General features: G+C 37.1%; 1 protein-coding gene across 2 annotated transcripts in view; it reads right to left on the bottom strand.

Annotated features, from left to right (window-relative positions):
• Window positions 1-2,884: 2,884 nt before the first annotated feature.
• Window positions 2,885-14,185, bottom strand: part of LOC149933501 (bone morphogenetic protein 1-like) — a 127,453-nt gene continuing 116,152 nt past the window's right edge. For both annotated transcript variants that reach the window (XM_090155823.1, XM_090155824.1), the window contains 5 exons: window positions 7,436-7,636; window positions 6,510-6,663; window positions 5,730-5,821; window positions 4,832-4,987; window positions 2,885-3,651 (listed from right to left, as the gene is read on the bottom strand). In XM_090155823.1, coding sequence (XP_090011949.1) covers window positions 3,329-3,651; window positions 4,832-4,987; window positions 5,730-5,821; window positions 6,510-6,663; window positions 7,436-7,636 — 926 coding nt within the window. In that variant the 3' untranslated portion in view covers window positions 2,885-3,328. The remainder of the gene's footprint in view (window positions 3,652-4,831; window positions 4,988-5,729; window positions 5,822-6,509; window positions 6,664-7,435; window positions 7,637-14,185) is intronic.

The raw sequence follows: 14,185 nt of genomic DNA, 5'->3' as shown, positions 1-14,185 counted from the left end.
CCTGATATAGACCCCGACGCCGCCGATGCAGGCGCCGGCGCGCCGCCGACGGTTACATTTTTGTACAACGTCGCCGCCGACAAAAAAGTCGGGGTCTAGCGTGATAGAATTTCGGATTTTCGAGTGCGAGTGATACGATTAGATTAATAAAGCTCTGTCTTGTTTGTTCAATTTATTTTCTAGAAATATCCATTGGCTCTAAATAACACGCTACAACTGTTTCTTGTGTTTAATTAGAACAGGAATTATAGAACAAACGCTGTTTTAGTTTTAATGAGTCACATAAAATCAAAATATACAATCATAGAAAAAATGATTTTCTCAAAAGCGTGAATATTCGCAAATTGTACAACATTAAAATAACGCGTTAGTTTCAATTTCCAAGCTTTTAACTTTTAAGTAATTACCTAAAGCGTTTTACATAAAATGTTTAAATACCGTTACCCATAAAATTAAATTGAATTATTCTTTTAAAATTTTATTTCATATTAATTTAATCTATTTCAGAACGCGAAGCAACTAAGTACGATTTTAAAAGTAAACTAGTATAATTTACTATTACCTTAAAAATCAGAAATTTATCAATGACCTTTTTGCATACGACGCGACAGAAAATTTTATGTCGTTCAATACTAAAATGGACATCATCAATCGTTCTACTTTATTACCGCCACCTGGAGCGTAAAATGGGCAACAAATAATAGCATTTGATCCTGGTCAGAACCAAGTATGAATTGAATTAAACTAAGTTATGTCCACCCGCGTAAATTTTGTTAGAACTTTTAGTTGATATAGTCGATTTAAATTATGGTAAACAAAACCCTAATATGGGTAGTTTTTTCACGACGAAACAATAACGAGTGAATATTATTTTCGTTTCAAATTTACACGCTTAACCTTTCAAATAACAACGATTTTTAACAACGAAATAATAAACTTTTCATATTTCGAATAATATCTGTTATTTTTCTTAACTTATACGTTTCCAATAGAATATTATGGACTGCGCTAACATATAATAAGTAACACTTTGAGTACAGTATTGGTATTAATATTAAATGTATTAAAAACTTTAAACTTAAGATCCCGTTAATTTCTTCGAAAGGGGTATATTTTTATTAACAATACTATCCGTTATATTAAGAGGCGAAATTTTAAAATTGTTACGTCTAGAACGAGTGTTGGAAGTTGTATAGCGGGAATGTATTCGGTGCGAACGGAGAATACGCGGGCAGTACTCTGTTGGCCTGGTGATTCCCGGAAGATAAACCACGCCCCTCCGCATCTCCTGGTGTAATCGCGGGCTCTCTCTCCGTGTAGGCCGGGAATCGGGAAACGTAGTTGCTGCTTCGTATTCTCTGTTAACACGAACACAGTTTTGCTTTTTGTAGGTACATTTTTCGTTAAAAACGCAAACACGGTAGTTATATAGTAAAAATCCTTCTAATTCCGTAGAAGAATACGGTATTTCTAGAATAGAATCACAAAAGAGCGTAATATCACTATTTATAGGTTCTTTAGAGTTAGTCAAGGCTATACTCGGTACTGCAATGAACAACAAACTGAACTACTCGTAGTACTTTTTTACACGTTTGTCAAAGTCGGTTAAACTGCGTATAAATAGTATTGAACAATTGGCCCACTTTGGTCGAGAGACATTTTCCAAGATTTTGTTTAACTTTTTTTTTAATATCACATTTGAATTAGGAAATCACTTTTCTGTTGATGTAAAGTTTTCTTTATATCGAGGCCCTCAATTCTTTAATCGACTTTGGTTGTTAGAGGTCGTCACCTTGGACATTTCAATTTTTGTCGCTTTGAAAAGCATAAATGGCAAAAATGAAAATTGGAGCTAGTAATTGTGGGTACAGCAATTTAATTTCAATTCTCCATCTCACATTCAGCAAATTCGCCCATCATCCGGTTTAGTAGGATGGCAGGTTTCTTCTTTGAACGACTCGCCTCCCATCAAGCTAGGAGTAAAGCCCGCGACAATAGACGCGCTCTCAAATATTTCATTAGTCATCGCTCACTAACAATTTTAAGTTATGGCCCAATAAATTCTTTAAATAGAATGGCCATAGGTAAAGATGGTGATTCAAAACGGTTTTCAAACGGACAGTGATTGAAAACAAATTTCACTTATAGGCCGAAATAGACTTCAAAGTAACGGTTAGGGAAGGTATTAAAACTGCGTTATTTCCAAAAATTCTACTAAAACCAACATGTTTTGTTCTTATTAGAACTTTTCACATTTTAAATTGATCCCTGACCAGCCTCATACAATGGGAACAAAATTTTAAGATTATCCTAAATGCCGTTGAACGTTCCCACTAACGCTTCCCTCACTAATAGTACTTAACTTTACCACGAATGCCACCCTAAAAATACCTCGTTTCCATAAAGACAAGTGTTACCCTAACACTGAATTTGCGTAAAAAGTGATTTAAAAATAGTCATTGCTATTCTCAGTTGTAACCTTAGAAAATAAATATTTTGGTACAATTAGGCCAAAGATATCAATACTTATTTGTTGAATTGGAATTTGACTGATTAAAGTTTCCGTTTAATTGCTCGTATTATCTCAATTCGGTACATAAAGTTAACTGCGTATTATTTAAACACGATATTTCCATTAGAATTACAGGGTTCATACAAACATGGAAATCAGTGAAAACCAGGAAATATCCGTGAAATTTATTTAAAGCAAAAAGTAAGGGAAATATCAGGGAAAATGAAAATTTTCCTGAAAAATCAGGGAAAATGATTATGAGAACTCCAAATTATGTGCAATTTGTTTTAGTATTTTTGAAATTATTACTTAGTATTAAATTCATACGTTTAATCTTGACTATATTATATTAGAAAGTGTAACAGTAATGCTTTTAACATTTTAGAGACCCCAATTGTTTTAATAAATACACCTGGAAAATATTCAAAACTACCCTGGAAAACCTGGAAATATCAGGGAAAAGGGTTTTTGAAATATTGTATGAACCCTGGTCAATTATTCCCTTTCCAAGATTGCAACTGAGTATAATTTTGGTAATAGGCTTCACTGGAGCGTAGAAACCTACGAATTTGAATTTGAAATTTTGAGAACTGATAGTCAATGTTTTTTTCTTCTAATTGACGCGAGTGAAAAAAAAAGAAATTTCGTTAAATTTTTACGTTCAAGCTGTCATAAGATTTAACTATCCGGGAATGTGAAGTGTTCAGGAATGGAGAAAAATCGCGCGAAATTAATATATAGCTTAAATCTGCAACGGTGACGACGCGTCCAGGCAAAGCCTTTCGTCGAGGTGAAGGCCTATTTCGGTCGAAGAAGTCACACGTCAGTAGGGTAACTGCAAGAAGTGGGTTTGCTGTTTTCGATGAGGTCGTAGTGAGCCGTGTGCACGGCGCAGTTGTTTCCCATTTCCGGTGACCTCGAGCTGGTGGTTGACGAGGCGTAGTAATTCGTGGTGGCGATTCGGCCGCTGGGGTACGATGGACTGTGTTCCATTTGTCTAAGTTGCATAGATAAGGCTTGCGCTTGCGACAGAGATTTCTGAAATCGCGCGTGTCGTCGGTACACAATCGCTCCGACGCAAACGAAAAGCAAAACGGCTCCAATGCCAGCGCCGCATCCCGCGAGCAGAGCCAAATTACCTATAGCACAAACGACAAACATTCTCATTAAAACTAGCGTTAATTCCCATTTTTTATTCGCTATCATTTAAATTGGTCTCTTATTCTGTCTTTTCTTAAAATTATAGGTGTACAAAACATCGCTAGAGTCGTGATAAGACTACTAATACCGCTATCTTGTGATTTAAGAATTACATTATATGTACAGATATGCTTTTGATTTTTTTAATAATAACACCTATTAAATGTTTCCAAATTCTGTTGCCAACTAGCAAATTCGTCAGATTTGTCTATGGAGTACGAAATATCACTAGTTTTAGCCCAAAGAATTTTAACTTTTGTTTTTTTTTCTGAGTGAAAAATATCACAAAATTGAAAGTGGTAATGAAGTGTAAAAATGAGGAAGCTTTTTACTCCGACTATGCTGAAGGTGGAGCTACAAAACATTAGAGGGCTTCGCCGCTGCTATTTAATAAAGGCGCGCGACGCACGTTCGGGGTGCGTTCCAATTCACTTAACCCCGAGCGTGCGTGAGAAAGCCCCCTAATGTTGTGTAGTGCCCTCCAGGGTTGTTGATTTTTTTTTTAAATAAAAAAAATCGTTTTTTTTTATTTTAATCGGATTTTTTTGATTTTAATCGTTTTTTTTTTATTTTTAATTAATTTTTAGGTTTTTGACACTGTTTAAAAGCAACATATAAGCTTATTGATATAATTATTATTTTTGTATAAATAATATTCAATAGTAGACAGTTTTATCATGTCAAAAAATATTTATTCAAATTATGATCCTTCATTTTCGTAAGGGATTATTTAAAAAAAAAAAAAAAATGAGGTGGGGAAGGGATCGTGGTAGTGATAGGTAATAGTGTAATATAATGACAAAATTGGTCTAAAATATAATTATTCAATAGTAAATCTCTCATTTATGGAAATTTAATACCTTTTAAACAATCTATTATAGGAACAGATTTAAATCAACGATTTAAAAAAAAATTATTTGATTAAAATCGCGATTTAAATCGCTGATTTAATCAACTTGATTTAAATCAAACAACCCTGGTGCCATCTTTAACGTAGTAGGAGTAAACACTTTATTACCGTGTTCATTTTGTGATTTCTTGAATGATATTGCTCCATTTTACTTTTAGTTACGTAGATGAGCAATTTATAAGTTATAAATAATATTTGTAATAGCTCACATTTGTCTTCATCGCTGTAATCTTCGTCGCTACAATTAGGGATACCGTCGCACACCAAAGATTGGTCGATGCAATATTGGTGTGTTTCTGTACAATGAGGCGAAAACGAATGAATGCAATACTGGCTTCCTTTGCAATGAAACTGCTTACATTGTCCTTGGGAAACATTATTTAGGAGTTCAGCGAGGTAGAGGAACACAGGGTGTTTCAAAAGGTTATGCACTCATTTTAAGGAGTTGTAGGGGTGAGTTGAGAAGTATGCCTGTTTTTTTCCCATTTTCCTACGTTGAGTTAAAAGAGCGCCAGAAAGATTCAAAGTGCGGCCTACTAGCCCCTGAAAGTAGGCTGCAACAAGCGCAAAACCAAGCAGCAGGGACTTTAAATACTGTTTAGGTTTACTGTTTTACGCTGGTTACCTCGATTTGTTTACACTTTGAAACTCTTTGGCGCTCTTTTAACTCATCGTAGGAAAATGGGAAAAAAACAGGCATACTTCTCAACTCAACCCCTACAACTCCTTAAACTTTTTCCATAACCTTTTGAAACACCCTGTATATTTTGAGAGAAATAACAAGATCTTTTTATGGGCAGTCTAGCGTACATCATGCCGAGCCATCTGACGACCGCCAGTGGAACGAATATGATTTTATTGTAGATTGAATGAAGACTGTGTACTACTATGCAGCATAAAATTTTATATATTATATAATTATTGTTATTATTAAATATTAGGATATTATCAGAAAAATTAAGTTTGTTTTACGTAAAGTCTTATACGTAGTACCAGTATAGAAAACTGCACTGGGATTTTTTTACCTCAAACGGTTGAATGAACTGCACACCAAACCTTCTTACGCTGACTTGCCCATAAAAAAAATGTTCCAATTAGCTGCGCTACCTTTTTGCGACAGTCTCACACCGGTCCATACTAATTTGAAACCGACCACAGGGTCGTCTTCGTTACTAGTTTTAGACACACGAGACCTGAACCTGGAATCATGAAATTAAAAATAAAATTAGCAATATTTATTTATGGTATTCGATATAGTCCAACAACACTGGCGAATTTAAGTATAAAACCAACCATTTGTTGTATAATTACTTTTTTATATTTTATAGCACTAATAAGGAGCGGAACTTATAAATGCTTTGTGACTAGGTCATCTTAAATTTGAGACGTCACATTCGATATGTGACTATATTAAAATTCAATGTCGATTGAATTATTTATTTAATTTTCGATAGAATTAATTTTTTTGATTATGTGTTTACATTGCTTCTTATGGTAGTTACTGGTATATATCATCGACGAATGTTTTTTTTGGGTGTACAATTTATATTTATACATTAATTTACTAATAACTCGAAATTTTCCAAATTGGCGTTTACTAGGTTTTGCCCATGAGATAGCCGTATTGACCATGATGGTCCTTTCAAGAATATTATCGCGAAACTTCAATCGTTAAATTTTAATTTTTCATTATTAACAGTACAGCTAATGTCAAATTGACTATATATGAGGTGTTTCGTTTAAATATCCCACTAGAAATTAGGGAAGACATAATCTAAAACACTTCAGGGTCTATTACCCGCTCGCGATCTGGCGCGTTAAAGAGGAAGGCTAACATGTGAATATTTCCTATTGAATGCGTAAGCCATTTTGCATCAGCCTACTCACCTGATTAAAACTCTGTTTCTCGCTGACATTTGAGTTTGTTCTTCTACATTCTTGTAGTATTTCAGGTCTCCGCAATACCTTTTGAGAATTTTCGGGTTGTAAGCTAAGTTGTAATAGCCATCAAAAACGGCGAGTTCTACTTCGGCGCAGTTTGCTATTATGAGAACCATGAAAAACAAAAGTATAATCGTAGGTTAAAGACAATAGGCGCTTAAATAAATCATCCTCCCAGGAAATAGCCAAGAAGTAATATTTTCGAGAGCCAGGACACGGAAGGTATTGTTTATATAGTGCTGGTTGAAATAATGGAAACTTTTCACCTGTAAACAGAATGTCGTGTTTTTGCTAAGCCTTAGTATGTCAAAAAAGCTACCTGATTAAAAGGGCACGCAATGGGGAACGCTTGTTGCTGACGTAAAGGTGAAAATTTTCCATTATTTTAACAAGCACTATATAAACAGTGTCTTGCAGGTCCTGGCTCTTCGAAATTTTACTTCTAGGCGATTTCCTGGGAGGATGATTTATTGAAGCGTCTATTAGGTGTTACAAGAATGAATTCAGGTTAACGAAGAATTATATGCTTGCTCGTAGCGTCGTAGGCGTACGTCATAGCTAAGCCCCGCCCTAAACCACTATTCTATGTCACGAATCTCGAGGCCAAAACCACACGATGCTGTTTGGCAAAGAATCGCTTAACGTCATGGCCAACATTAGCCCGTTACCATTGCAAACCTATGATCCAGCTACGAATATTCCGAGAGTACTCGGTTCACTTCGTGATTCCGGAAAGAAATACCACGCCCCGGTTAGGGGGGAAGAGACTCCGTATGGGTGGAGAATATCTTCCGGGAATCATGAAAACAGAGGATGTAGTCGCAGCTTCATATTCTCCATTAACCCTAATACATTCTTGGTGTAATGCTTACCAATGCTTCCGTAGAGTTCTAATTCCAAAATTCGTATATAGACGTTCTGAGTGTTGTCCACTCTGACAAGCCACACGCACTCCACGTCTTTGGGAAAGGAATTTGGATATCCAGGTGAAACAATGATTCCGCCTACTCCCGTCAGAACACCGCCGCACCCGTTTATTCCCGGCGTTGACAATGAAGGCGGGGCCACTAGACCTGCGAATATTCACCACAAACAATCATTGAAAGCTAGGTCTAGATTGTTCAAATTCACTTTTAAGGAATCTTCGAAAAATTTCATTTGGTCAGGTTAATTTGTCATTACCGAATCTCCTTAACAAAAATAAACGTGTTAATTTGCGTAAAAAATCAGACTTCTTTGGTTCAGTTTAAAGCCTTTTGAACTAATGTACGGTATTAACAATCTCCATTTTACATCTTGAAATGTGTCATAATTTGTATCGAACACGATTGATATTTCTATATACAGGGTGTCTCAATTTGCTCGATCCGGCCATTTTTCTCAAAATGTATTGATGCTAGGGTTCTGAAATTTTCAGAGTTTATTTGTTAGGTATGGAAGGCTTTGGTTACTAAATTTCAGAAAAATCGAACGATTTTGTGTCGTTTTGGAAAATTTATTTTTTCACCGGTAGGTGTCACGCAAAATGTTTCAATAGAAAAGTTGTAGGGCATAGTTGAAAGTGTAAAAATAATTTTGGTTCGGTTGAAAAAGACCTATTTTTCACCGAGTTTGGAGGTCGGGGGAAAAAACAAGTTGTACTTGCAGGCAATAGCCTTTAACGTAAACAATCGTACATAATCACAACACACATGTACATTTATTTTAGGGAACTTATGCTTTCAGCTATGTTTTATGGTGACTCCAGAAATGGTTCGGGGAGCATTTCGCGATATGCAACATCGTGCATATTTGTGCATTGCATCAGAAGGTGACATTTTTGAAAACATTTTGTAGAAGTCATTAAAAAACACTTGTCACTTGGGCTAATTATTATTTGTTTATTTTTCGAAATCTTATAACTGAAATGCATGTTACCTACAATTCGTTAAAGGCTATTGCCTGCTAGTACAACTTGTTTTTTCCCCCGACCTCCAAACTCAGTGAAAAATAGGTCTTTTTCAACCGAACCCAAATTATTTTTACACTTTCGACTATGCCCTACAACTTTTCAATTGCCAAGTGGAACTTGTTAAACAAAATGAAAAATACCAGAATTAACTATTCAGAATTTATCAGGGATGTTATGGGAAAAGATCTTCGCCAAACAGCGGAGCAACAACCAGAATTCGATTTTCCATTTCCGCAAGCTAACGAATTTGGATATAGACTAAATCTCAACATCTGAAAAAATTGGAACGTTACGGAACCTATTTTTATCTAAAGTATTGAAACCCTTAAGATGAAATACTAAATACGCGCGAAGGAATTTTAGTTAGTCTCATCATGGCCAAACAAATTAATGGTATTTTTTCTTAAAACTGCTTAGACTGCATCCAAGTTTTCTCAAAGTCGATGCGAGTTGAGACCTTTGGAGAGTTGCTGATTTCTTACTTCAAGCTGATTCTCGGTTGTAACAATAATAATAATCAGCTAGTCTAATACCCAAGGCACCACCTTAGGCCCTAGACAGCTAGCGACGTTTATTACCTTTATTTCAGGTGATCAGTTTATATTGCGTAGGAGGGTGTTGGCATGGAACTATCTAACGCTAAGAACGGGTCGCAGACGAGGAAACGTGAAAAAGTTTCTACAACAACGCGCTCTAGCGGGAATTCGTTACAGGACCGGAAAGGTTATTTGCTTTTTTGAAGGGAGGTAAAAGAAAATAAAGTGGTCTGCTATCTCGGCTGCGAAAGGAAAACACACGGCGTTAGTTAGTGTTGTCAAGCTTTTCACTTAAGGCCTATTCAAACGAGCCATTATTTTTGCCAAACATTGTTGGCCTATACAGGTCGCAACAATTCCACATCCTTTTGGCCACAGAAACGCTTTTGTTGGTTAAGTTTTACAGAATTACCGTATTTGCTGACCAAGTGTTATGGGTAATAATTTTCAATTAACATATCCTTTTGATTACACAAAACCAAATGATAATTAACTACCAGGTGGGGTGGTGGAGTGGTTTACACTTTCGATCCTAGCTTGTGGCACTGGGTGAAAACTCGGAACAACTACTTCGGTGTTGAGTTTACAAGTTATATCCGCACCGGTTAAAGGGGTTTTCCCATAAGCTCTTCGGTTACACCTGTCCATAAAAACTTGGTTAACGGTAATAGTTAGTGTAGGGAACTGTTGGCTCGCGTGGCATTAAGGGCCTGCCACCACCATCCTATGCATTGTAACCCAGCCACCTGAATTAATTGACCTTTATTATTGTAAATTTTAGTAAATTATTAGTAGGAAAGGTATTTATTTAAGAATTACGAGTAAATAACATGGCCGGTTAACGCGCAAAATCTCGGCAAATGGTTTCGCGAACCTGACTCGAAAACTGCGCTCACGAACAAAGTTAAGCAAAAATGTTTTCTCGTCTGAATAGGTTTTTACTACTACAGTTAGCTTCAACAAGTTTGTATGGAAAGGCAACACTTAAGACCTCCGTGAAAATCCCCTTTAACCAGTGGGAAGATAACTTGTAAACTCAACGTGGAAGGTTTCACTTCGTGCCACAAGCTGGGATGGTGAGGTGGCGGAGTGGTTAGCACTTTCGCCTCGCAGCAAGAGGAGCCGGGTTCGATCCCAGCTTGTGGCACTGGGTGAAAACTCGGAACAACTCCTTCTGCGTTGAGTTTGCAAGTTCTCTCCTCACTGGTTTAAGGGGTTTTCCCCCGAGCTCTTCGGTTTCCCCTTCCATAAAAACTTGTCAAGGTTAAAGGTAATAGTTAGTGTAGGGAGCTGTTGGCTCGATCGTGTGGCATGCAGGGCTTGCCACCACCCTCCTACGCATTGTAACCCGGCCACCTGAATTAAAGGCTTCAAAAGTCGCTTGATGACTTAGGTCTAAGGTGGTGCCTTGGGTATTAGCCTAGCTGATTATTATTATTATTAGAATCCGTCTCCTCTCGCTGCGAGGTGCAAGTGCTCACTACTCCGCCAGCCCACTGAGTAAATGAATGTGGATCATGTTTTAGCAAGAGAAATAGGGGAGAGTGTAGCTCAGCAAGAGAAATAGGGGAGAGTGTAGCTCAGCAAGAGAAATAGGGGAGAGTGTAGCTCTTAAAACAAAAACTACCTTTCCCTTCGTATGCTACCTTGTTTGAGGGGCTCAATCTTTTCAAACTCCCCCCCCCCCCGCGAGCGAGAACCAATAAAGACGCGCGTAATTCATGGGACCCCAACGTCATTCTTCCCGGGAATATAGTGCTGACCGAGGTAGTCTGGGATACGTTTCTCTCTCGTTTTCTACGAGAAGCGCGCTAAAATGTCAGAAATTTAAACCTTAGTATCATGGCTTTTAATATTTACGTATGTAATAAATAATGCACAAAGTGTTACAAAGTGTTTTAACGCACCACTGTTTTGTAGTTTTTCAATTATGCTCCTGTAACTTCCACTTTCGTCTAACTCAAAATTATATATCAAAATGACTGGGTTTAATATGATTCCTCGCGTTGCCATTTTGACTTGACATAAACCGTAAAACTACAGGCAGGCAGACTACTACAAAGCATAGCAGACACGTGACGAAATATCCCTTTGATCTAAATTTCGTAATTGAAAATATAAATTTACTTTTTGTTTATAAATATAATATAACATAAATATATCATATAAAACAATCATTAGCTCGGTTTTAAATTAAAATTAAAAACTATTTTTTGAGCGCATGATAACCAAAAAACGAGATACTCATGAAAATGTGAAGAGGCTTTTGCGGGAGGGGGCCAACAGCTAATCTTGAGGATTTTTTTGCCCCTCAAACAAGGCGACGCGCGCGTTCGGCGAAGAGCTACACTCTCCCCTGATTTCTCTTGGTTTTATGTAATATCGTGGTACTTTAATAGGAGCAACAACCACAAGGAGAACGCAGTTAGCCTTTTAACACGCTAACTAACTTGTCAGTGTTATGTACAAATTTCATTGGACGAACTTTTACGCTGAACGTTTTACGGAAAGGGGGGACGAAAATTTCCGAATTTTCCACTTCCGACGGCAGCAGGCGCTAAAGCGTCTAACCAATAAAAACTGTACGCAAAAAAAATGCACGACTTTGGACGGGTTGCGTTCTCCTTGTGTGGGGTGCTGTGTTTGTTGCTCCTAGGTGGTACCAAGGTAAGGTCATGTTAAATTAGTCTGAGTAAGATTAGAGCATCTTGGAAGCGGTGCAAAAAACCATAAATCCAATAATTTATTTTTTCGTGTATATTGATTAATTCGTAAGGACACAATCGATCCGTAAAAATAAATTCAATATTAAATATTTCTTGTTCCGGTTATCGATTTCTTCATTAAGTTGTCTAAAGGCTGTTGTGCTTTTATCGGACTTTGTGGGTGTAGCGGTGAAGACGATATCGCGACGAGATATCAGTGGGTAATGATCCGAAAAAGGTCAACAGATTAGGTTCGTGAATGCTCCAAAACAACTCAATAAAAACCAACCTCGAGAAAAATCGATGGAATTCTTTGGACCGAAACCTCCGGAAATTTTACGGAATCATAACGTTATTTTTTGTGGTCTGGACTCGCAACTTCAAATGGGCAGTCAATGTTGCTGCGTATAAGACAAAGGGCAAATAGGCTTTGAGTACTTAGGCTTTTCCTAGTTATCAGTAACAGATGTTGAGCTGATCACAGAATTGATCAAATTTCACTTGTTTAGCACGCGACTCTTTGCCTGTAACACGGCCAAATTTGCCCTTTCATAAACGGCGGGATTTGCGTCCTCTAAGCAGACACTTTCTTTATTTATTAATAAGAAATCGCTGACGAAAATACAGCAGTCTATGTAAATTGAAAAGGATAATAAAGATTGTTCGTTTATGCTATCACGAGTTACGAACAAGTTGCTTGTCCAAACAAAGAGCCGTTACAACGTTCGACGGTTCGAACGTAGAACGATAGAGCCGTACCGAACGAGGACGTTGTATCCGGTTTCGCTCTGATTGGTTGCCGAATTTTAAAGGTTATTCTCATTGGTCAAAATGTGACTTTTTCATCGCCAACTCTTTAATTCGTGACTGTATCAGATTCTTTCACTGTTTCTTCGCCAATATTATCTTCTTCCGGCATACTCACCAGCCGCTGCAAACTTTGAGCAATGATACCCAATTGTTTTTCAAAATCACGCTTAAATTCCGTGGGGCTATTTGAAAGAACTTAAATTTATTTTTACTGAATGAAATATCTGCTGAAGGAATACATATGGGTGAAAAATATATACAAAAGGTTACAGGTACAACTATGTACCACCATCACAAGATATCAATAAGTGAAAGAAATTTAATTTGAATCTGGAACCTTAATTTTATAAAAACAAGTAAATTATTAGTAAAGATATTCATATTTCTTGATTTTTTACTATCTTCGAATTTTAAGGGGCAGCACTAAGCTTTGACCAGTAGCATGAGGCTGTAGACGATGAAAAACTTAATTTTTCGTTAAGAAATATTAGGCGGTTGTATTTTAATTAATTTTAAATTTCCGTTTTTCCTCGGCTCAGTATTCGAAACTCTGACGAACATCAAATAGTGCCGTTCGAGTGTTTTCCGTAACAATGGTGACTCCACCAACTCATAAAATAGCTCATGCCAACAGCACTCACACCAGCATTAATTCATTTCTGTTTGCTTTTAGGTCTTCCGGCTTGTACATCTGTGGGTAGTAGTTATAATTTTAATATCTGTCAACTAAATGAATGAGAAAACCACAGACGACTTTAAATTTAAATGTTTCTTCGTTCAGCTTCTGTATCGAGATAATTCAGAATGAGCAGAAAGCATTCACACACGGCGATATTTCCGACCTACATTTAAACCACGCGCGAAATTGGGTTATTATTTTTGATAATTTAAACGTCGTTGGTATTTTACTATCTTAATTAGAGCCGTGGTCAACTTTTAATAAACCGATAAATGGAAAACATGAACGCCCCTTTAAGGAAACGCGCTGGTATAGACAGTCTGACGAGCAAAATTAATACAAGCGACCAATATCAGCGGCTCCGGATGTTGGTTCATATATATTAACGTCTAACCGGAAATTTTATACGAAATTGGATTTTCTTATGGGCTTTTCCTTTTCACGGACTAATTTTACGAGCAAAAAGCCGTTTTCCAAAGGATCTCGGTTCTTTAGAAAGCGATCAATGTTCTGTTTAAACCGCGCTTGTTCCCAGTTGTAGGTTTCGTTTTTACGGCCCGTTGTGTGCTGAGGGGGAAATAAAGAGTCGAATTTCCGCTGAAAGGTGTCATAAATGAAAGAAAACGGCGAAATGAAATTGGGTTGCCGGAAATCGACCTCTTGGGAGCAAACAAGAAAAAATCGAAACCTTTTTAACGCTAGAGGTCATTAGCGTATCCGAGCCCTTTAGAGTTCACTCTATTAATCACTCGCTCTTATAAAGCCGCTCACAGAACCATACAGCCACTTTCAAAATCGTCAACTGCAACGAGTTCATTCAGTTCATAAAGGCTGGTTTTCACTAGGGCAAAACGAAAAAAAATCCCGTTAGGCCTAATACAACATTTTAGCGTTACTAACGAAAAAATCCCGTTAGGTGTAATACATCTTTTTTTGCTTCG

Source organism: Leiobunum rupestre, chromosome 8 (genome assembly GCF_980474605.1).
Source record: "Leiobunum rupestre chromosome 8, qqLeiRupe1.1.hap1, whole genome shotgun sequence".
Lineage (NCBI taxonomy): Eukaryota > Metazoa > Arthropoda > Arachnida > Opiliones > Sclerosomatidae > Leiobunum > Leiobunum rupestre.
The sequence above is the reverse complement of the archived record's forward strand: the minus strand, read 5'-3'. Positions and strand labels throughout refer to the sequence as shown.